A 24,467-nucleotide genomic window follows, 5' to 3' on the forward strand; every position below is an offset into this window, starting at 1 on the left:
CTGATTCCTATTCCTAATGCTACCCGTCTATTCTTAAGTAATATTAGAAAAAAGTGAGGCAATTTCTTTGTTTCTCACGTGGGAATAATAGCTGTCTTCATCTTACCTGATATGAGAACTTTAAAATCAATAGAATATTCATGGCATACCATTTTACTTTTGTAATCTGTCTTTACTTTCTTTCCATGGCATTTTCACATTAAAAATGGTGTTTGTGGACAACTATTCCATAAGCACTTGGACTCATTTATCTTCCTAATATTTATAGAAGAACCATGAAACTAGCTGAATATACGTGTTCAAGTTTTTTTAACCTCTCTAAGGCCTCAGTTTCCTTGCCTGTAAAATGGAATGAATAATAGGACTTGCAGGGCTTCTGTGAGAATTCATGACATTTTATTTAATTATAATTAAGTGATATGATTTCTGCTGGTAAACATTCAATAAATGGTTATATCTGTCGTGACGATAATGATGCTAACCTTTGGATTCCAAGTGGACTATTACTGTGCTTCTGTACAAGGTCATGGTTCTTATTTTTTATGCACAGATGACTCTTCATCCCTCTTTCTCATTTAACCCCCCCCCCCACCACGCTGATTCACACACACACACACACACACACACACACACACACACACACAGTTGTAATTTTGAGGAAATAGGAAGAAAAAGGTGTCACCAAAAATGGAAAATGAGAGACAGGAAAATACAGATTTTTCATTTTCTTGTAACCTCCTTACTCCCATTCTTATGGAAACAGTAACTGCTACTTTAGCCACTTAAATACCATATTTAAAGCAAATAATGGCAGAAGGGCTATTGCAAAGAAGAGGAGAAATGCTTTGTATTCTCTGAGGTGGAGTGTTGATTGGGATGTAGTGATAAAAAAATATTTTCTTAATTTTCTTCCCTGAGAAAATAAGTGATATACCTGACTATATGATCCATATAGAAGTCAATAATTGATATTATTTTAATTATATTGCTTTGAACTAGAAAAGATTAGGACAATGTCAATTAAGCTACAATTTACTATCATTATGTTTTCAATTTGTTTTGTGGAATTTAAAGTGCAAGGAATTTATCTTCCTTTCCATCTCAGGAATTCCCCATTACCACTTGTGATCTTTATTTTAAAAATTCGATCACTTCGGTATAGTATTAGCGTAGCTTCCAAAGTGTTGTAAGTTCTATCTCCAATTGGATCCTTACCTCCTTGTTAGAACACTGTCACTTATTTCATTTGCATACCCACTTACTGTCTAGTGAAATATTTAAGAAGGGTTATTTTCTATTTTTATGGAAAGATCGTGATATAGCTGAGAATTCAAAAATGCCTTTCTAATAAGAACAACTACTTTTAGATGGAGCAAAAACTGTCTATTTTAAACAACAAAGCAGAATTCTCAAATATCTTATTGCTTTCATCAGTGTTGTATATTTATTGATTGTTTTTGTATCTTTTAAGGAGCAGCCTTTACTGTACTGATGTTCCATCTATACATCCCATATCTGAACCCAAAGATTGCCACTTGCAGAGAGATGGTTTTTATGAATGCCTATTTCAGCCAATCTTCCTATTATCTGGCTATACAATGTGGATTAGAATTAATCACTCCTTGGGTTCACTGGACTCTCCACCAACATGTGTCATTCCTGATTCTGTGGGTATGTCAAAAACTATGTGTATGTCTTCATTTTTATTAGCATATCTGGACTCAGGTTGATTCAGGGTAACTGTTGAATTTTCTGATCACACTAGATTAAAAAAATTTTTTTTCCTACTTACAGTGGAATTGAAAAGACAATTAGCCTTAGAAAGTTTTACACTTTTGGCTTTATTTTAAATCAATAATAGGAAGATTTTCAGCATATAATTTGATGAATTATGTTGATCACTGGGTATAAATTTAGTAGTAATATTATTCTAAATAATGCACTATTTTTTGTTTTTTTCCCAATGTACTTATGAAAACATTTGATGCTTTTAATCTAAAAGTTTAATTTGGATATTCTGATGGTTTTTGTAATCTGAGTAGTCATAGCTCAAGGCTTTAATTTGTAAGGCTGGGTAGGAAGCAGAAGGGTTCAAAATAACTCAAATGAAATAAAGAGAAAATAGACAAGGATGACGACATCCATTATAACATTTTAAACATTCTTTTAAAAGGATATTTTGATTTCAAAGGAATAAGAGACCCCTTGGAGATTTTGATATATTACTCTGAGTATCACTGTGAACTCTTTGGGAGTTGATCCATTTATGATTTCACAGCAAATGTAGAAGAGTATCTTTTGATGCTATATAATATTTTGTTGGGGAATTGTACCAAAAATTAATATTTGATCCATTGTATTTTCAAATAATGAGTACACATCTGAATTCAAACCTATATTTTGTTAAATATAGCATAAAGTTGTCATAATTAAAAAAATTTTTTCAGTATGAAGTCCCAGTTAATTGATCTGCCCTCTCACTGCCCCTTCCTGTTTAGTTTGGTTCCATTTTAAGTGAGTTTACTGTAAGCAATACTTCTCTGGTACTAAATATCCTAAGATGGCAAGGAACTGTCCTACCTCCCTACCCTACAGACATGCACAGATATACCCTCACATGTATTATATGACAACTGCAACATGGATTCAGTTCGATATCTGAACAATTTTTGATGTTATTCTTTTCAGTACTAACATAAGGCATTTAAATTGTGCTTATATTGCCTACTGAGTACTAGAAAACAATGTGAAAATTCAACTTTGGAATCCAAATGCCAGCTCCACTTATTACTAGCTTTGTAAACTTGGGCTAGTCACTTAAGTGCTCCGTGACTATTTTATCACCTATAGAATGTGGAAAGCTCCTTATACCTCCCTAATGTGGGTATTGTGGGGATCACATAAACCATTGTACTTCAAAGCATTCTTTCTATAAACTAGATATTCATAGAATATATACATGTGATAGCCATATGATTCCGTCAAGGGCAATCACAGCTTTAATGTGTTAGGGTCTCTTGAACGCTCATACTTCCTTTCCTGAAGAGGAATTATCTTTTCAAGGATGAAATATATGTCATCTTACTGGTTGGTAAAGAATGTCTTCTTGGCATATGAGGAATTGAATAAGCATGAGATACTGTATAGTAATTAAAAAGTTTAGGTGTTTTGGTCATCAACAGTCTAAAGAAGTATTGTTGATAAAGTCTGTAGGTTCAGAGGTTCACACTGTTGTGCTTGAGCTGTGAGATGTTAGTTCCCAAATACGTTGAGTTTGCTTGTTGCCTTTTATTATTTTTTAAAGCCCTTGCTATTCTGTTCATCTTTGCCTCTATTTCTACCCTTTAAAAAGCTTATTTTCCTCAGATTGTAGAGAACCAAGGCTTTACTCTGCAAGACTTCCTCTGACCTTGACCTAGAAATACCTAACAACAGACAGTAGAAGATTTTGAAACTCACACGTGTGGAAATGAATGCGGTGTATAGTTTCTTGCTTTTAATTAAAGCTCTATGTAGAACAGAGTTTGCTATTGATATTCCTCATGTGATCAGTATGGTATCTTTTGCATGCAGAGCCAATGGTTCCATTTCTAATCGGGTCTTACAATTAATGTGCAGAGTGACATGGACGATGCATTGATCTTTTTTCAATCAACCTCTCTATTTTCAAAATAGAGATAATCCCTTTCTTATGTATTGCATAAAGTTGTAGGGGATCAAATGAGATAATGAAGGAGAAGGTTTTGAGAAAGAGATGTTACTTTATAAATAGAAGATATGGAAGACTATAACATCATACTGACATTTTTAAAATATTGTTACTGTTTAAATGACTGTTATATAATACTTTAAAAAAATTTTCTAGTGAAACCACTGCCTCCATCTAGTGTGAAAGCAGAAATTACTGTAAAAATTGGATTATTGAAAATATCTTGGGAGAAGCCAGTCTTTCCAGAGAATAATCTTCAGTTCCAGATTCGCTATGGTTTAAGTGGAAAAGAAGTACAATGGAAGGTACCTTTTACCTGGAAATTTCTTCAGCTTGCCTCACTAAATATTATTTCTTATAACTGTTTAAGAATTTTATTGCAGAAGGTTTATTTTATTGGCATAAAAGTACATCCTCCTGTATTCCATAGCTCTTTTTATTAAATAGATTGATCTAATTCTAACCCTTTTAAGAAATGAACTTTCCTGCTATTTATCATTTCCCAAAATGTGTTTTATAGTACATTGATCCCATACAATGTTTCTTGAAGAAAGATCACATGGCTTAATAAAGTTTAAGAAACCCTGAATCACCATATGTCCCTAGTGTAGAATCATGGTATATTACATATTAAAGGTTTGGAGAAGTCCTGAATTTAAGAAACATTTGTGACTTTATTTCATCTTATGTTTCTCAAACTCATTTTACCAAGGAACCTTTTCCCCTTTAACGATGTTCTTTAGTACACACATGTTCAATGGGACACATTTTGGAAGAAACTGCTTTTATCAAACAACCAGAATCACACCCATAGTGACAAGTGTGCATATGATGCCTTCCTGTGTCAGTTTTCTGATGGCAGCCTGCAAAGACCTAGAAATAGCAGGAACCCTAGAATAGAATTAGATCACAATGAGTTCAGCTGTAATAAATGTGACAGTTTACTTGCTTATTGAGGAGACTGAATATCAGAGATTCTCTACAGCGGGCCCTATCTAACCACTAGGTTAAAATTCTTAAAAGTCTTTGTGTATAGAGGATTAGTGGACAGAGGTTAGTAATAGGGTAAAAGAGTGATTGGGAAGTGAGGTTGCAAGTGGGCCAGTCCAAATCTTGTCACGAGATGGAAATAACAAGATGACCAAGGCAATCCTTAACTTGAAGGAGCTCATGATTCAAGCCTAATAAGAGTATTTATAAAGCCAGAAAACACAAAGTCAGTTCTCTCTTAATTTTGGAATAGTGTTAGGGTTTAAAATAAAATGCACTTCAGGGCCCTTTAGCTACATATGTGTTAGTAGTGATCAATCTAATAGTTTGACTTATTTTACAGGTATTTGAGGTGTATGATGCAAAATTAAAATCTGCCAGTTTCCCGGTGCCAGACCTGTGTGCCGTCTATGCTGTCCAGGTGCGCTGTAAGAGGCTAGATGGACTGGGATATTGGAGTAATTGGAGTACTCCAGCCTACACAATTGTCACGGATATAAAAGGTTTGCAAAGATTTTGTGAGCGTGTCTTAAAAATGCATAAGTATGTGCTTCCAATGTAACTGAAAAGTAATCCTTCCAAGAACATATGTATAACTTGGGCTCCTTGTTATTTTGCAGTTCCTATCAGAGGACCTGAATTTTGGAGAATAATTAATGAAGACAACACTAAAAAAGAGAGAAATGTCACTTTGCTTTGGAAGGTATTCCTGATTTTTATGTTATTCTTAAATTTTACTTCTATACTCTTGAAAGATTTGCTTCATTGTAAAAAAGACTTCATTGTAAAAAGACTTACTTAATAATTCTATCATTTTTAGTCTCTGCAATCCCAAGTTTATTTCAATTTGGAGAAGTGATTACAGAGAGCCAAGATGTAGAATAGAGGGAGCACTGGCCTGGAGTTTGGAGACTTTAATTCTATTCTTGGCTTAACATAGTATAGTTAATCAGTGCTATTTTGACAAAGTCACTTAGACCCTTCAGCCTCAGTTTCCTCATCTGTGTCAACATAAGATTGGACTAGATGATATCTAGTGTTCCTTCAAGTCCAAAAATTCCATTTGTATTTAATTCTAAACAGAGTAAGCGTGGCCTTCCCTACATATCTCAAGGGCATTTAGATTATTCTTTTGGTATGATGGCAAGTACACAACGGATATTTCCAAAAACAATGAGTGTACAGCTTAGAAATTTTCAAAGCGTTCTCTCCCCCAAATGAATTGATTTCTATCCCAGTGAATGTATTTTTTTTTGGTCCGAATTTTAGGGAGACACAAACATTCAGTCCATAGCAAACATCATTTGTCATTAGGGAAATACATATTAGAACAGCAATGAGATACCGCTACACACTTATTAGAATGGTTAAAACCCAAAAAAACTGACAATAAATTGCTGGCTAGCACGCAAAGCAACAGGAACTTTTATTCTTTGCTGGTGGGAATGGAAAATGGTACAGCCACTTTGGAATATAGTTTGGTGCCTTCTTACAAAAAACTTTGGTACTTTCATACAATGGAATATTATTCAGCGATAAAAAGAAACTGCTATAAAGCCACAAAAAGATATGGATGACTCTTAAATGAATGTTGTTAAGTGCTAGAAGGCTGCCTAAAGGGCTACATTATGATTCCATTTATAGGACATTCAAGAAAAGGCATAACCATAGAGATGGCAAAAAGATCAATGGTTTCCAGGGGTTTGGTTGATGGGGAAAGGTTTGAATGGGTGAAGAACAGGGGATTTTTTATGATGGTGAAACTATTCTGTATAATATTGTCCTGGTGAGTACATAGCATTATGCATTTGCCAAAACTCATAAAAGCTTATACCACAAAGAAAAAACCTTAGTGTATACAAATTAAAGATAAATCGTTAGGAGGTTGGAGAATCCCAGGATGGAATCCAGACTGCAATAAGAGAAACTAACTGTATTACAAGTGTATGGAACAGCCTTACTGAAGGAGAAAAGGGAGAAAAAGGTTCAGGCCTAGGTAACCTTGTTAATGAGTAGATTCTTAAGACTAAAGGCAAAAGAAACTGTACATAACCACTGTGTTCTAGTTGATAAAGTCATTTCTCTCACGAGGTACGTGTTAACAATTCTTGTATCATTAGATATGCAAACTGGAATTGAACAATTAAGCATTGGATGATGGATGGTAGGAAGGACACAGGTTTCTCACTGTTGAATTGGTTACAGACAAGCAAGGAGAAGATCGGAATGATCCATGTGGTAATGGATTAGGGTTGGAGACATCAGTATGAACTCATATTTAGCTTAATATGGATACAGATGGATTCATTTAGAAATTTTCATAGATATGTGTGTATGCAGATGTAGTATACACAGATGTGTTTCCTTGATCTGTAAGCTGAGAAATCCATATTCTGGTAGTAAGGAGCATACCCAGATTTGTTTCTAATACTATTCTCCAATAAAAGGAACTAGGGCTCTGTGAAAAAATGCTTGGTTATAGGGCTGGGGCAGGAAATAACACAAGATGAGCCTAGAGCAGCTTGTAGGACTAGAAAGTAAGGACTTTATCATCAATTTTACTTGATGGTTACGAAAGTAAATATTTGTATATGAAAACTGACATAGATTTTTTTAAAAAACAAAATGCAAAATTTGCATGATTTTTCAGACATTTATTTCTTGCAGTGGCTGCTAAAATCTTACTCACCACCTACCCAGGTTCTTCCACGCCCTGCAGGGACATATTTATGTTTGTTTGTATTTATGTTTCTCAATTTCTGACTTAGAAGAATCTCAATGACAAAAATTGAGAAGCACTGTTCTAGTCTATTGTATAGGGTTAAGCTTTCTAAGGGTTTACAAGGGGTTGGTAGCACTTAAATCTTACCTGAAACAGGTGACGGTGATGGGGAAAGTGGGATATGTTATATTCTGTAGAATGGATGAATACAATTGGACTAATTATATAGTTTACACTGAATCATCAGTGACCTGGTATGATTTTTTTTTAACTGAAGGCACAAATTCTAGGGTTCCATGTACACTGTCCTGATAGCCTCTGTTACTGGAAGGGGCAGCATATCAAGGGAAGAAAAAAAATGAGTGACCAGTCTTACCAGGATTAATAGAAGTGATGATTAATATCTTTTCAACTCTCTCTGGTTGTTGCTTTATGAAAACAGAGGGTTATTCCTCTTTTGCTTTTTAGATGAAGAAACTCTCAACTCTCTTTCAGTCTTTCTTTTCTCTAGAATTAGAGTGAAACTTCCAGGTAGAAAAGTGTCCTATTTGTATCCATACTTCATTATCTTCAAATGATTTAGCCTTTGAGTCTTAAAAAAAAAAACAAAAAGGGGGAGATAAGTTTCCCATGCTCCATAGCCACCCAGACGGCTTCAGGGAGACTGTGGTCAGAGCCCCATACCTCAGCCTTGAATTCAGCAGTGCTTGCTCTGGCCTGACCCCTGCTTACCAATGGGAAATGTTTAATAGGAGTTCCATGAGCTCAGTCAGTATAAAAAGCACTGTAGCCCTTGAGCTAATCAACTTTTATGTTTACCGCAGCCCCTGATGAAAAATGACTCGTTGTGCAGTGTGAGAAGATACGTGGTGAAACATCATACTTCCCTCAATGGAACATGGTCAGAAGATGTAGGAAATCACACTAAATTCACTTTCCTTTGGACAGAGCAAGCACACTCTGTTACCGTTCTGGCCATCAATTCAATTGGTGCTTCTTCTGCAAATTTTAATTTAACATTCTCATGGCCCATGAGCAAAGGTAAGAAAAGGTACACCTCACTTTGCATTCACAGAGTCCAATGGATGAGACAGACATTAATCAAATAATCATGCAAGTTAATGCCTATTTACAAACTGGGACGAGTGTTCCCAGGAAAGGAGTATGATTTTATAAAAGAGAAGAAAATAGGAGCCTAACCTGGTATTGAGGGTCAGAGAAGCTTTCTTGACGATACAGTAGAGGAATTAAACTTCCCCAGAAGGTCGGGGGAAGCGCTCCCCCGAGAGGAAAAATCTGACCAAAAGTCCTGTGGTCCAGGAGAGGATATGAAGGAAGACCAGGTTGGCGCTGGTGCAAAAAACGTCCAGAAAGGCCGACAGAGACTCTGAGGCATGGCCCTCAGGGAATTGTAGGCATGATAGGAATTTTGTTCTCACATGCGGAAGTCTGGAGGCTTTTAAGTGGGACTCTGTGGAGAAGGTGTTAAAATGATCAGATTTGTGCTTTGAAAGCACGACTCCCTCAGCGGAAGAGAAGATTTGGAGGGAATTAGAATGATTAATAGGCTTGTACAGTATTACAGTAGAGAACACCTTTTGACCATATCCAAAAATCTCTTTTTTGGATTTTAGGTAGAATCTTATTTCTCCTCATAGCATATATTCCCACACCTCTCTGCTTATATGACTCTTGTGATACAAAAATAATTGCCATGTGTAAATGTCTGCTTTATTTATTTGTATAAATGTCTGCTTTCTCTTCCTTCTCCCCTTTTCAGTAGGTTATATGTTCCTAAAGGCAATTAGGAGATCTTCATTAATTTTGAATTTAAAAATAAATTTCCTTCTTTTCCGCACAGTAAATATCGTGCAGTCACTCAGTGCTTATCCTTTAAACAGCAGTTGTGTAATTCTTTCCTGGATGCTATCACCCAGTGATTACAATCTGATGTATTTTATTCTTGAGTGGAAAATTCTTCATGAAGACAATGAAATTAAATGGCTTAGAATCTCTTCCTCTGTTAAGAAGTATTATGTCCACGGTAAGCTTACTGTACTTTAATTAAGTTTCTCCTATGGATTAGTATGACGCTACAGATTATTAATGCAAATAACATAGTCAGTTAATGAAAACTTCAAAAATGTAGATGATAGATCTTGCTGCCTAAATTGTCATCCTATTACAAACATTTAATTCTATTTCATTTGATCCTTTTCCAGTTAAATATTTTATGTAGTTGTAATCATATCATCTACCACTTTTCTTATGATCTGTTCCTTTGATATATCACAAGCATGTTTCTATTTTGTTCACAATCCTTATAACTATTTTTTAAATGATTGTGTAGCATTTTATTCAAGAATCTACATAAACCATTTATTTATTTGAGAACATTTATGTTGCTTCCAGCTTAACCTTTTTTAAAAACCATTTTAATGGCTTTTGATATCTACTGACAAATTGTTTTCCCAAATTGTGTACCAACTTATGATGCCACTAGCAATGAGTGGGAGGGCCAGGCTGAAGGTCTGAGGATCATAAGCCAGCATAATATTCCCAAAGTAGACCAGTTACCCCACAAGGTGATTAAAATGCAAAATATTAGCGCACATTAGAGTCTCCAAGCCTGAGTAAGGTTTAAGCAGGGAAGCTAAGGATTGCCATGTTCTTACTTACAACATCATCCCAAAGGCACATACTTCTATTTCATTGCAAAGACCCTAGAATTTAGCATCAAGGTAAATAGAAACAAATTATTGATAGAGAACTAAATCCAGTTCATTACTATACTGTTGTCTAGGTGGTTACTCTCTGTGCTTCAAAGAGATTTATCTCTTGTGGAATAATATTTATATCTTATTAGCATTTGTAAAAATGATAGATCACTGATAGATCCATTTTGAGCTTTGCTATGAAGACGATCACCCTTCATAGATCTAGACACCTGGATATATAAGGGAATTCCTGGTCCCCACTCCCATCTTCTTTGTATGGGATTTCATGAGACTTTAGTCTCCCAGCTGCCTTGAATGGGGAGGCTGAGTAAACTAAATTCTTATGAAAAGGGAATATTGCTGGCTTTGGTCTTAGGAGGTAGAGTGTATTGTCCTGGAAAGGGAAATAAAACAACTCCTACACCCTGAACTTGAACAAACCAGCTATCACTGGAACATGCCTTTGAAAAATTGCAATCTTCTATCTTTGGGAAAGATTTTAAAACATTATTTGTGAAATTGTTGTCATTACAGTAGAATTGGTAGTGCTTAGATTGTCTTTGAAACTCCCTAATTATCAGTTTCAATCCATAGGTAACAATCATCAGTTTTTAATACATCAGTTTCAACCCATAAGTCATCAGTTTTACATCCATGGAAATATAAGAGAGAGTCACTTAACATTTTTTTTACATAGATTTCACTCATTTATATTAATTCAGTGGGAATGACTCTTTAAAATATTTTTTCTCCTCAGATCATTTTATCCCCATCGAGAAGTATCAGTTCAGTCTTTACCCAATATTTATGGAGGGAGTGGGGAAACCGAAGATAATTGATAACTTCACCCAAGGTAAAAATGTTTACTTTTAGTTTCTTTTTACACAGATGTGTGCTTTCCTCCTTAGCTAGCAGTAATGCTGCCATCTGATTATTTTCTTTCTGATGGAATCATGGAATAGCCCAGAGTCTTATGTAGATGCCTCATGCGTGACTGCAGTAAGGGTACATGGTTCCATGGTGGTGGTAAGAAGAAAAATCAGGTGTGGTATTGTGTTCTTGTATTGGTAAGTAAAAATTTCAGTCTAAAAGTTGATGGAAACAAAATAAAGGGAAGTATCCAGCTATACAATAAAATACCTCATCATAAAGATTAATTGGAAAAATATTAATTTTCTGTATAATTAATATAAATACACCTACCCAAACAATATGTTTTGACTCATATTTATGAGTCTTTAAATTTTAATCATCTTTTTTTTTTTTAAATGTCTGAAACATTTATATTAACATATTTCCATACATATTTCCATACAAATATAAGATTTTTAGAAATTTCATGTAATGTCTGAAACATTTATATTAACATATTTCCATACAAATAACCCAATGAAAGTTTAGTATTAGTTGTTTTGTTTGTTTTTTTATACTGCAGGTTCTTATTAGGCATCAATTTTATACACATCAGTGTATACATGTCAATCCCAATCGCCCAATTCAGCACACCACCATCCCCACCCCACCGCAGTTTTCCCCCTTGGTGTCCATATGTCCATTCTCTACATCTGTGTCTCAACTTCTGCCCTGCAAACTGGCTCATCTGTACCATTTTTCTAGGTTCCACATACATGCATTAATATACGATATTTGTTTTTCTCTTTCTGACTTACTTCACTCTGTATGACAGTCTCTAGATCCATCCACGTCTCAACAAATGACTCAATTTCGTTCCTTTTTATGGCTGAGTAATATTCCATTGTATATATGTACCACAACTTCTTTATCCATTCGTCTGTTGATGGGCATTTAGGTTGCTTCCATGACCTGGCTATTGTAAATAGTGCTGCAATGAACATTCGGGTGCATGTGTCTTTTTGAATTACGGTTTTCTCTGGGTATATGCCCAGTAGTGGGATTGCTGGGTCATATGGTAATTCTATTTTTAGTTTTTTAAGGAACCTCCATATTGTTCTCCATAGTGGCTGTATCAATTTACATTCCCACCAACAGTGCAAGAGGGTTCCCTTTTCTCCACACCCTCTCCAGCATTTGTTGTTTGTAGATTTTCTGATGATGCCCATTCTAACAGGAGTGAGGTGATACCTCATTGTAGTTTTGATTTGCATTTCTCTAATAATTAGTGATGTTGAGCATCTTTTCATGTGCTTCGTGGCCGTCTGTATGTCTTCTTTGGAGAAATGTCTATTTAGGTCTAATGCCCATTTTTGGATTGGGGTGTTTGTTTCTTTAATATTGAGCTGAATGAGCTGTTTATATATTTTGGAGATTAATCCTTTGTCCGTTGATTCATTTGCAAATATTTCCTCCCATTCTGAGGGTTGTCTTTTCGTCTCGTTTATGGTTTCCTTTGCTGTGCAAAAGCTTTGAAATTTCATTAGGTCCCACTTGTTTATTTTTGTTTTTATTTCCATTACTCTAGGAGGTGGATCAAAAAAGATCTTGCTGTGATTTATTTCGAAGAGTGTTCTTCCTATGTTTTCCTCTAAGAGTTTTATAGTGTCCAGTCTTATATTTAGGTCTCTAATCCATTTTGAGTTTATTTTTGTGTATGTTGTTAGGGAGTATTCTAATTTCATTCTTTTACATGTACCTGTCCAGTTTTCCCAGCATCACTTATTGAAGAGACTGTCTCTTCTCCATTGTATATCTTTGCCTCCTTTGTCATAGATTAGTTGACCATAGGTGCGTGGGTTAATCTCTGGGCTTTCTATCTTGTTCCATTGATCTATGTTTCTGTTTTTGTGCCAGTACCATATTGTCTTGATTACTGTAGCTTTGTAGTAGAGTCTGAAGTCAGGGAGTCTGATTCCTCCAGCTCCATTTTTTTCCCTCAAGACTGCTTTGGCTATTCGGGGTCTTTTGTGACTCCATACAAATTTTAAGATGATTTGTTCTAGCTCCGTAAAAAATGCCATTGGTAATTTGATAGGGATTGCATTGAATCTGTAGATTGCTTTGGGTAGTATACTCATTTTCACAATGTTGATTCTTCCAATCCAAGAACATGGTATATCTCTCCATCTGTTGGTATCATCTTTAATTTCTTTCATCAGTGTCTTATAGTTTTCTGCATACCTGCATACCTGCATTCCTAGGTATTTTATTCTTTTTGTTGCAATGGTAAATGGGAGTGTTTCCATAATTTCTCTTTCAGATTTTTCATCATTAGTGTATAGGAATGCAAGAGATTTCTGTGCATTCATTTTGTATCCTGCAACTTTACCATATTCATTCATTAGCTCTAGCAGTTTTCTGGTGGCAGTTTTAGGATTCTCTATGTATAGTATCATGTCATCCGCAAACAGTGACAGTTTTACTTCTTCTTTTCCAATTTGTATTCCTTTTATTTCTTTTTCTTCTCTGATTGCCGTGGCTAGGACTTCCAGAACTATGTTGAATAATAGTGGTGAGAGTGGACATCCTTGTCTCGTTCCTGATCTTAGAGGAAATGCTTTCAGTTTTTCACCATTGAGAATGATGTTTGCTGTGGGTTTGTCATATATGGCCTTTATTATGTTGAGGTAGGTTCCCTCTATGCCCACTTTCTGGAGAGTTTTTATCAGAAATGGGTGTTGAATTTTGTCAAAAGCTTTTTCTGCATCTATTGAGATGATCATATGGTTTTTATTCTTCATTTTGTTAATATGGTGTATCACAATGATTGATTTGCATATATTGAAGAATCCTTGCATCCCTGGGATAAATCCCACTTGATCGTGGTGTATGATCCTTTTAACGTGTTGTTGGATTCTGTTTGCTAGTATTTTGTTGAGGATTTTTGCATCTATATTCATCAGTGATATTGGTCTGTAATTTTCTTTTTTTGTAGTGTCTTTGTCTGGTTTTGGTATCAGGGTGATGGTGGCCTCATAGAATGAGTTTGGGAGTGTTCCTTCCTCCGCAATTTTTTGGAAGAGTTTGAGAAGGATGGGTGTTAGCTCTTGTCTAAATGTTTGATAGAATTCACCTGTGAAGCCATCTGGTCCTGGACTTTTGTTTGTTGGAAGATTTTTAATCACAGTTTCAATTTCAGTGCTTGTGATTGGTCTGTTCATATTTTCTGTTTCTTCCTGGTTCAGTCTTGGAAGGTTATACCTTTCTAAGAATTTGTCCATTTCTTCCAGGTTGTCCATTTTATTGGCATAAAGTTGCTTGTAGTAGTCTCTTAGGATGCTTTGTATTTCTGCGGTGTCTGTTGTAACTTCTCCTTTTTCATTTCTGATTTTATTGATTTGAGTCCTCCCCCTCTTTTTCTTGATGAGTCTGGCTAATGGCTTATCAATTTTGTTTATCTTCTCAAAGAACCAACTTTTAGTTTTATTGATCTTTGCTATTGTTTTCTTTGTTTCTATTTCATTTATTTCTGCTCTGATCTTTATGATTTCTTTCCTTCTGCTAACTTTGGGTTTTGTTTGTTCTTCTTTCTCTAGTTTCTTTAGGTGTAAGGTTAGATTGTTTACTTGAGATTTTTCTTGTTTCTTTAGGTAGGCTTGTATAGCTATAAACTTCCCTCTTAGAACCGCTTTTGCTGCATCCCATAGGTTTTGGGTTGTCGTGTTTTCATTGTCATTTGTCTCTAGGTATTTTTTGATTTCCTCTTTGATTTCTTCAGTGATCTCTTGGTTATTTAGTAACGTATTGTTTAGCCTCCATGTGTTTGTCTTTTTTACGTTTTTTTCCCTGTAATTCATTTCTAATCTCATAGCGTTGTGGTCAGAAAAGATGCTTGATATGATTTCAATTTTCTTAAATTTACTGAGGCTTGATTTGTGACCCAAGATGTGATCTATCCTGGAGAATGTTCCATGCACACTTGAGAAGAACGTGTAATCTGCTGTTTTTGGATGGAATGTCCTATACATATCAATTAAATCTATCTGGTCTATTGTGTCATTTAAAGCTTGTGTTTCCTTATTTATTTTCATTTTGGATGATCTGTCCATTGGTGTAAGTGAGGTGTTAAAGTCCCCCACTATTATTGTGTTAGTGTCGATTTCCTCTTTTATAGCTGTTAGCAGTTGCCTTATGTATTGAGGTGCTTCTATGTTGGGTGCATATATATTTATAATTGTTATATCTTCTTCTTGGATTGATCCCTGGATCATTATGTAGTGTCCTTCCTTGTCTCTTGTAACATTCTTTATTTTAAAGTCTATTTTATCTGATATGAGTATAGCTACTCCAGCTTTCTTTTGATTTCCATTTGCATGGAATATCTTTTTCCCTCCCCTCACTTTCAGTCTGTATGTGTCCCTAGGTCTAAAGTGGGTCTCTTGTAGACAGCATATATAGGAGTCTTGTTTTTGTATCCATTCAGCCAGTCTATGTCTTTTGGTTGGGGCATTTAATCCATTCACGTTTAAGGTAATTATCGATATGTATGTTCCTATGACCATTTTCTTAATTGTTTTGGGTTTGTTTTTGTAGGCCCTTTTCTTCTCTTGTGTTTCCCACTTAGAGAAGTTCCTTTAGCATTTGTTGTAGAGCTGGTTTGGTGGTGCTGAATTCTCTTAGCTTTTGCTTGTCTCTAAAGCTTTTGATTTCTCCATCAAATCTAAATGAGATCCTTGCCGGGTAGAGTAATCTTGGTTGTAGGTTCTTCCCTTTCATCACTTTAAGTATATCATGCCACTCCCTTCTGGCTTGCAGAGTTTCTGCTGAGAAATCAGCTGTTAACCTTATGGGAGTTCCCTTGTATGTTATTTGTCGTTTTTCCCTTGCTGCTTTCAATAATTTTTCTTTGTCTTTAATTTTTGCCACTTTGATTACTATGTGTCTCGGCGTGTTTCTCCTTGGGTTTATTCTGTATGGGACTCTCTGTGCTTCCTGGACTTGGGTGGCTATTTCCTTTCCCATGTTAGGGAAGTTTTTGACTATAAACTCTTCAAATATTTTCTCTGGTCCTTTCTCTCTCTCTTCTCCTTCTGGGACCCCTATAATGCGAATGTTGTTGCGTTTAATGTTGTCCCAGAGGTCTCTTAGGCTGTCTTCATTTCTTTTCATTCTTTTTTCTTTAGTCTGTTCCGCAGCAGTGAATTCCACCATTCTGTCTTCCAGGTCACTTATCCGTTCTTCTGCCTCAGTTATTCTGCTATTGATTCCTTCTAGTGTAGTTTTCATTTCAGTTATTGTATTGGTCGTCTCTGTTTGTTTGTTCTTTAATTCTTCTAGGTCTTTTTTAATCATTTCTTGCATCTTCTCAATCTTTGCCTCCATTCTTATTCCGAGGTCCTGGATCATCTTCACTATCATTATTCTGAATTCTTTTTCTGGAAGGTTGCCTATCTCCACTTCATTTAGTTGTTTTTCTGGGTTTTTTTCTTGTCATCTGGTACATAGCCCTCTGCCTTTTCATCTTCTCTATCTTTCTGTAACTGTGGTTTTTGGTCCACAGGCTGCTGGATTGTAGTTTTTCTTGCTTCTGCTGTCTGCCCTCTGGTGGTTGAGGCTATCTAAGAGGCTCGATGGGAGGCTCTGGTGGTGGGTAGAGCTGACTGTTGCTGTCTTAATCATCTTCTAAAGGAAATCTTTTTCTAAAAGTAAAACTGTAGCAATAATTATAGAAAAAAGTTCACAGGGTGTCTTATATTTCTGATTCACCTTACTGTACTTGAAGTGGGAACATTTTGATTTTGCTATTACTTTTCAGATTGTCTTCAAATCCAAGCCACCCAATAATGAAGTTTCAAGAGAGAAACATTTCACCTGGTTTTAGAATTAAAATAATTATAAAGCTTCATTCATGTATTGTTCAACAAATATACACTGAACACTGTTCTAAGCACTGGGGATTGAACAGTGAACATAAGTCTGTGCCCTAAATGGAGCTTAAACTCCAGTACTCTAATAAGAATGACAGACAATAAACAAATCATGTATAATATAATGTCAGATAGAAATAAGTGCATGAAGCAAAATAAAAGTAAAATGAAGGGATAGAGTTAAAATGTGGTGCTTTAGTAAGGATGGCCAAAAATGGTCTTTTTCTCTGTGAAGGCGATATTTGGGTAAAGTCCTGCAAGAACAAAGGGGAAGAGCATTTCAGCAAAGGGATAGCAAGTGCAAAGGCCCTGAAGAGTGAGCATGCTTTTTGGTTCAAGAAACAGTAAGGAGGTCAATGTGTCTGGAGTGAGCAAGATAGAGGTTGGTGGATGTTGTAGGTTGCCTCCTCTAAAAGCAGATGCTGAAACAAAGAGTCATCATAACAACTTTTATTGACACTTGGACTCACATAACCTAAAAGTGACCAGATGGAGAGAGCTGGCAAATAAATACTTTTGAAAAAATGTTTTGCTAAATTACAAGAAGCATAATTCTGACCAAAATAATAATTTTATTAATGTGATCAAAGCTATACTTTTATCTTCCTCTTTCTGATTTTTATATCTTTAAAGGTCATTCAGATTTATGTTGAAATCAGAAAAAAAGTCTATTATAATTTCTGATTCAGAAAGATGTTATTTCCTCAAGCTTCAGAGTTGTGTGAATTTTTTCTTTTTCAGATGATGAAAAACACCAGCATGATGCAGGTCTATATGTAATTGTGCCAATAATTATTTCCTCTTCCATCTTATTGCTTGGAACATTGTTAATATCACACCAAAGGTATTGTACTTGTTGTTAAAATCTTGAACATATTTAAACCTTGATTTTAAATCCAAATCAGAAACACTAAAGTGTTCTAAATATTTTTATATGTATTTGATGGCAATGAGATGGCATAAAAAGAAATAGCCTGATTTCAGGACACCACACTCCGTTTTGCTAGTACACATAAGCCTCAGGGAAGAAATTACTTTGTTTTTTTTTTTTTTACTGTGTATACATTCATGAAATAACAAGCTTATAACAGGAAATCCTAGGCAGTATGTTCTTAGAGGTGAGAAGAATGGCTTTCAGAGTTGTACAATCTAGGTTGAGAACTTTTAGTGGTGAACATTTATCTGAAGCCGTCAGTTCACTTATGGTCAGTAGGCATTTTGCTTTTTAAACGTCAGCGCTGAGTGGCCCCATTCTGTTTGGTTTGGCAAATGGCCTTGAATTTCTTGGATGGTTCTTTGGGTGCCCCATTACTCTGTGCTGAGAGGTCCGGACCATTGAGGTTATTTCACACATGCCAAATCTCTACAGAAAATTTTGTCTTCTAGCACTGAAGAGGGAAAAGTGATTTTACAATCTGAATTTACCTTTCAGACAAGTGAGCTGATCAGGCCATATCCAGTAGAATTGTTTCTGAAACTCAATTGATGACCATATTTAATATTTAATTTTCTCTGAGAAAAACCTGTGCAAAGCATTTAGCACAGTACCTGGCAAACAGTTTTCAATAAGAGTTGGCTATGTTTATTATAGTGATCATTAACTTTGGTCTAGACAGAAAGTTGGCGGAGATCTTCATGGTAGAGCATGTGAAAGTGAATCTGATCCTACTGAGGCATAACCAGTCTGGTAGATAAATTTCCAGTTTGTACATTTATTAACTATTAACATTTTCAATGTGAATGTTTTTCTTTACTTCTAATGCCTTGTTTATCTTTTGTAGGATGAAAAAGCTGTTTTGGGAAGATGTTCCAAACCCCAAGAATTGTTCCTGGGCACAAGGACTTAATTTTCAGAAGGTCCCTTTTTCAGTTTTTTAAACCCCAGAATATATAAGATCGCATTTTAGATGTTATATGCCTTCTAGAGCTTCAAACATTTTTAAGGTTTAAAACATTTTAAGGATAAGGTTTAAATCTTATTTTATTCAATTCATCTTAATATGAGTCTATTTAAATCTGTTATTTGTTTTCAAGAATAGCAAGATGCAAGGATTTGAAACCAGGACAAAAAAATTCAATAGGTAGTTTATCATCTGAGTTAACAAATACATATCTTTCTTCGTTGTCACAGTATATAATAAAATAAATATTAGAATATTAGAGTCAAATCTGGTGGAGAACAAATATTTGTATATACTTTTTTGGTATAAATTGGTTGTCCTTAGGAAAAGGCTGAAATCAATATTTTTTAACCCTTGTAATTATCTCCATAATTACTTAAATCAATTAAAAACTATATAAATAATCCTTTCCTCAAATACTGCAATCTGAAAAATGCAATTATCATAATAAAACTTACATTTATGAAGATAGTTCCTTTCAAGCTACTTTATGAAACAATTAGTCAACTCTAATAAAATAATTTGCACTTTATAATAGAATTTCTCAGAAAACTCTAGATTTTAACAAATGTATCATTAATTCCCATAATTTCCCTTGAAACAAGGTTGGTTTTCCACCCATAAAATTGGGAAAATAGAGTTCAATTTTCATGGCAAAATATCTTCATGCTGTTTTGAACAATAATCATATGGAGGTTATTATGCAGTCTCAATAATTGTGTCATCATTAGTCACTGTTACAAGTCTTCAGTGGTTTTCTTTTAGTTACAAGATCAAGTACTCAATGACTTCTCTCTACAATCTGTTATCAACCTACAGATTTCATTTTTTCTGTCCGTGGGCCTTAGTCATGCCTATACTATTCTCCTCACCTCTACAGACCCTTCCACGTCAATGAAGACCTTGCTCTAAGCTCTTCTTTCCCCAAGCCTTTTGTGAACAAACGTAGTTCAGAAGAATTTCTGCCCCCTTTAAGTTCCTGGAGCATTTTATTTTTTATTGTGAAGAGTGTTCCGAGTTCAAGGGCTGTGTTTTACCAATCACAACTATTGTTGAGCTCCTCCTGCTAAATGCAAAGTACTAAAGTCAGGATTTATTAATGACTTGCTGATATCTTATAATAATCTCCATTTATTTATGTGCAAATCACTGAGATACATATTCTTACACTCATTAAGATTTTTACTTCAATTCTCAGTATCTATCTCTGTTTCCTCTCCTGTAAAATGAGGTTTAATAGAACTTACCTCATTGGGTTGTTTGGGGGACTAAAGAAGATAGTACTTCTAACAGTATTGTCTCAACAAATATTAGTTATCATTATTTTACATATTTACATGTTTTATGTTATTCTTTCAGTTACCCTGTGGGATAAGTATTATAATCTCCATTTTATAGAAGAAAAAACCTAAAGCTTATAATGGTTAGGTAACTTGTTTTAGAGTCTGGCTTAGTTTTCTAATTTGTCTGACTTTGGAGGCTGTTCTATTAGTAAGTGTTCTCTCTGGCTTTCAATTTTTTTTTTTTTTTTGACCATGACCCACAGTGAGGAAAATGCTTTACCTTGCAACCTAGTAAATGAGTAGATGTAGATAACATGCAAAACTGAAAGAAAAGATGCTCAAAACAGTTTTACTATTTGCAACACCGTCTGTTTTCAAAATTCTGTTTCATTTCAAAAATACTGGTTAAAACACTCTACATTCATTCACATACTAACGGATATGATTTGCAGTTAGAAAACACTGCTCTACAGTTTACCAGTGAATGAATGAGTGAACAGATATGTAATAATGTGGGCAAAATAATGCAGACATTTAAACTGTAATCTTTCAGCGGAAGAGACAGTGCCATATCTTCAGACATGGTAGCAGTGTAGTTTTACATATGGTCATTCTCGTTATAGAAACTTCACTTAGCCTGAATCTAACCAGCCCCACACCCATACACTTCTCAGCTATGCCCTTACTCACTGTAAGCCACGGAGTCTCCTTTCATTAAAGCAGAGCTGATGGTTTTTTCAATTAGTAAAGTATTTATTCCTCTTCTTTCTCTTCCATTATGAATTCTTACAGTGACGTTTATTGTAGTGATAGTGATATTTCAGCCATATGTATTTGTTTGTCATTCATTCATTCATTCATTCAGCAAGCACAAAATGAGAATAAGTATTTACATGTAAGTCTAGGATGTTGCTAGGCTCTGGGAAAACAATTTGTAAGAGATTCTCCTTACCATCTAGGCAGTAAGACAGTGAGGTCATAGAGGAGTGACTTGGTTGAAAGCAGAATAGTTATCCTATGCCAGTCATTAGTTATCCTATGCCATTGAATAGTTATCCTATGCCAGTCACTATGCTAGGCCTTGGGGTTAAAATGGTCAGAAAACAGGAACTCTTGGAGTGTGCAGTCTATGGGGAAGATAAGCATTAATCAATTTATAACTGAAATAAATAATATACATTATATGTGTTATATGTAATATATATTATGATAATATTACAGACAGTAATAATGATAAACTACGTGTTGTGAAAGAAAGGGGCCCAGTGTGCTGAGTGTCGTGTGTGGGACAGGGGTGAGCTGGTGAAGCTAGGAAAGCGACAGGTGAGCTGAGATCTGGAAGATGAGTAGTCATTAACTAGGATTTGTGGTGGAGGTTAGAGCCCAGGCAAGTCCACCCGTGAATACAAAGCCCTGTGGTAGGAAGTACCTTAGCACATTTGCAAGCTGAAAGCAGGGAGATTAAAAGACAAAGAGTAAGGAGAAGATTATTTTTCATAAATATTGGGTTTTTTTCTTCTTTTAATGTGAGAGGAGTTTTGTCTAAAAGATCTAAATAAAAATTTAAAAGCTTCACCATGTCAGTACGTATAAATGCAGGGAATAACCATCTTACTGTCTCTTTCAGAGAAGCTAAAACATTCTGTCTTCAATATGTTAATCTCTGAAATCTCTCTATGAACCACCAGGAAAATGGTTTCTAAGTGTTTACCAGGGCAGGGAAATGATTAGGCCCACCTCAGCAAAATGCAGTTCGAACCTGAACCAAATGGCTTTTCCCTTTTCCAGAAAATGCCCGACACAAAGGAACCACTTGGTGGATGTAGGTTCAGTCAGTGACTGTTTTTAGCCTATGTGCTACCCCGCTGAGCTCCCTGAGGAGGAGTGTAATGCCACAGCAGATCATCCGGCAGACATATACAATAGACGGAAATATCATCACATTTCCCCAGGTTCTGGTAAACTGAGGAAGTGTGAAGAATTTTTTAAGTACAGTAGGTGTGAATGTCCTTATTTGTAAGACTGATTTTTTTTTTTTTTTTTACTTCTGCCAGTGTTAGACTTCATAATCTTGTTAAGATATTATTAAAGCATAACTAGCCTTCAAGATGCTTAGTTTATTACTAGGGCTTAACAGGTACACAATTAGGAATAAATCAGTTTTAGGAATATTTGAAGAGTAAAGAAGAATATAATTTCAAAGGTTTTACTAATGATAAAAATCTAATCTTCTAAAATTCAATAACTTCTTAAAATTTCATCTTCTACTTTAATCTCCTAAATAACTAAAGTATATCTTTTTAGGGGAAAATAATATAGTATAATTCACATTATATTTCTAAAGAGGGCAAGACAAATTTACTATCTGCTCCATACTTTCATATTCATATTATTTTATTTAATTCTCTCATAGACCTAATAGCCTTATATTTTCTGATGACAAAACTGAGGCATAGAGTGGTTCAGTAGCTTGTCTTGATCATCCATAGGGCACCCACTTTCAAGAATATAGTATGTATTTGTCTAGTTCATGCTTTTATACAGCACCTTTTTTCTTAGGTGTGAAAATCTTGGTTAAACTCAGGTCCATCATTTGGACCTCACATTGATACCCTAGCCATCAATTCCATATTAACAATGTATTGCTTAATGTACTTAATGCCCCTAAATTGTACACTTAAAAATAGTTGAAATGGTAAATTTTATGTTACGCATATCAACACGCAAAAAAATTGGCAAAGGATCTGAATAGACATTTCTGCAAAGAAGATGTACCAATAGCCATAAGCACAAATGAATATATAGATGCTCAACATCATTCGCGATTAGGGAAATGCAAACCAAAAACACAAGATAGCACTTTACACTAGCTAGGATGGCTATAATAAAAACGACAGATAATAAGTGTTGGTGAGAATGTGGGGAAATTGGAACTCTCCTACACTGCTGATGGGAATGTGAAAATGGTGCAGCGCTTTTGGAAAATAGTCTGACAGTTCTCCAACAGTTAAACATAGAATTACCATATGACCCAGCAATCCACTGCTAGGTATATATCCAATAGAAATGAAGTCATATATCTACACAGAAGCTTTTATATGAATGTTCATAGCAACAGTGTTCATAATGGTCAAAACATGGAAACAACCCAAATATCCATCAAATGATGAAATGGATAAGCAAAATTTGAGATTTCCAATTCTAAAACAAAAGGAAACAAACAAAAAACCCACAACGCTTTGCAAAGCAAACAGACTATGGGAGCCCATTGTTTTTAAAAACAATTCAAATACAGTATTGTTTAAAAGGAGGTAATAATTTTTGTATAAACTATTTCCCTTAATTTGTTCTTCAAATTCAGATCTTTCTGAACATTGATTTTTATCTATACCTGTAATTTCTAGACAATAAACCTGATTTCTAAAATGTCCCCTAAAATTAATTAATTAATTTCTTCCACTTTTTAAGCTATCATTCTCCTTCCCTTTATAGTAAATCAAAATCCATACTAAACCTGTAAGTATTCAAATCAAAGATGAAAAAAGCCAGTATTTTGAGGTATTTCCCAAAAAACCCACATTTGTTTAAAACAACATGTCAGCATGGGATGATACCACATGTGATGAAAATTCTCTTATATAATTTCCCCTTGATTTTCTTTCTTTTGTATGTTCCATTTCCTTTTACCCTTTAAAATTATTTTAAGACAATATAAGTACATAAAATGGAGTAATATAAAAACATCTGTGTACTAACACAATATCTTAAAATTTTCTCATATTTGCCTCGTATTTTTTTTTATTAATAAAAATTATAGATAAAGTTTGTCCTGCTTGTTGCCCTTACTAGTTTTGGTCTCTCCTTCCCTTCCTAGGGAAGAATACTTTCAAGAATATAGTATGTATTTGTCTAGTTCATGCTTTTATACAACACCTTTTTTCTTACACCTGCATGTATGTATCCATGACCAATTAACAATAATACATTTGGTTATTGTTAATGTTAATACATCTCCCATATCATTCAAAAATTATTATTTTCTCAGCATTCTTTTTGAGATATCTTCATGTTGATATAGTTCATTTAGTTTAATCATTTGATCCATAATATGTCATCCTATGTATATATACCACGATTCATATATCCATTCCCTTGCTGATGGATAGAAAACTCTTTTGTATTTACTACAAACAATGCTACAGGACACATGGTTGTATATGTTTCTTTGTTCTCTGGGAATATATTCCTTGATATGTCCCATTATTTTAAAAACTTATTTTGCATTACGGTATGCCTAGTGTGCATGGTTTAATAGTGAAATAGTGTGGAAAAACATTTATTGGGCAGTATAGTCTCTTCTGCA

At 34.9% G+C, this 24,467-nt stretch overlaps 1 protein-coding gene across 1 annotated transcript in view; it reads left to right on the forward strand.

Moving 5' to 3' along the window:
- The window catches only part of LEPR (leptin receptor), an 83,429-nt gene that overhangs the window by 42,884 nt on the left and 16,078 nt on the right, over positions 1-24,467 (forward strand). Inside the window, exons 10-18 of the mRNA XM_068538002.1 lie at positions 1,472-1,671; positions 3,866-4,014; positions 5,043-5,202; positions 5,320-5,402; positions 8,246-8,462; positions 9,283-9,465; positions 10,896-10,991; positions 17,662-17,764; positions 18,702-18,777. Coding sequence (XP_068394103.1) covers positions 1,472-1,671; positions 3,866-4,014; positions 5,043-5,202; positions 5,320-5,402; positions 8,246-8,462; positions 9,283-9,465; positions 10,896-10,991; positions 17,662-17,764; positions 18,702-18,777 — 1,267 coding nt within the window. The remainder of the gene's footprint in view (positions 1-1,471; positions 1,672-3,865; positions 4,015-5,042; positions 5,203-5,319; positions 5,403-8,245; positions 8,463-9,282; positions 9,466-10,895; positions 10,992-17,661; positions 17,765-18,701; positions 18,778-24,467) is intronic.

The sequence above is a fragment of the Eschrichtius robustus genome, chromosome 3 (genome assembly GCF_028021215.1).
Source record: "Eschrichtius robustus isolate mEscRob2 chromosome 3, mEscRob2.pri, whole genome shotgun sequence".
NCBI lineage: Eukaryota > Metazoa > Chordata > Mammalia > Artiodactyla > Eschrichtiidae > Eschrichtius > Eschrichtius robustus.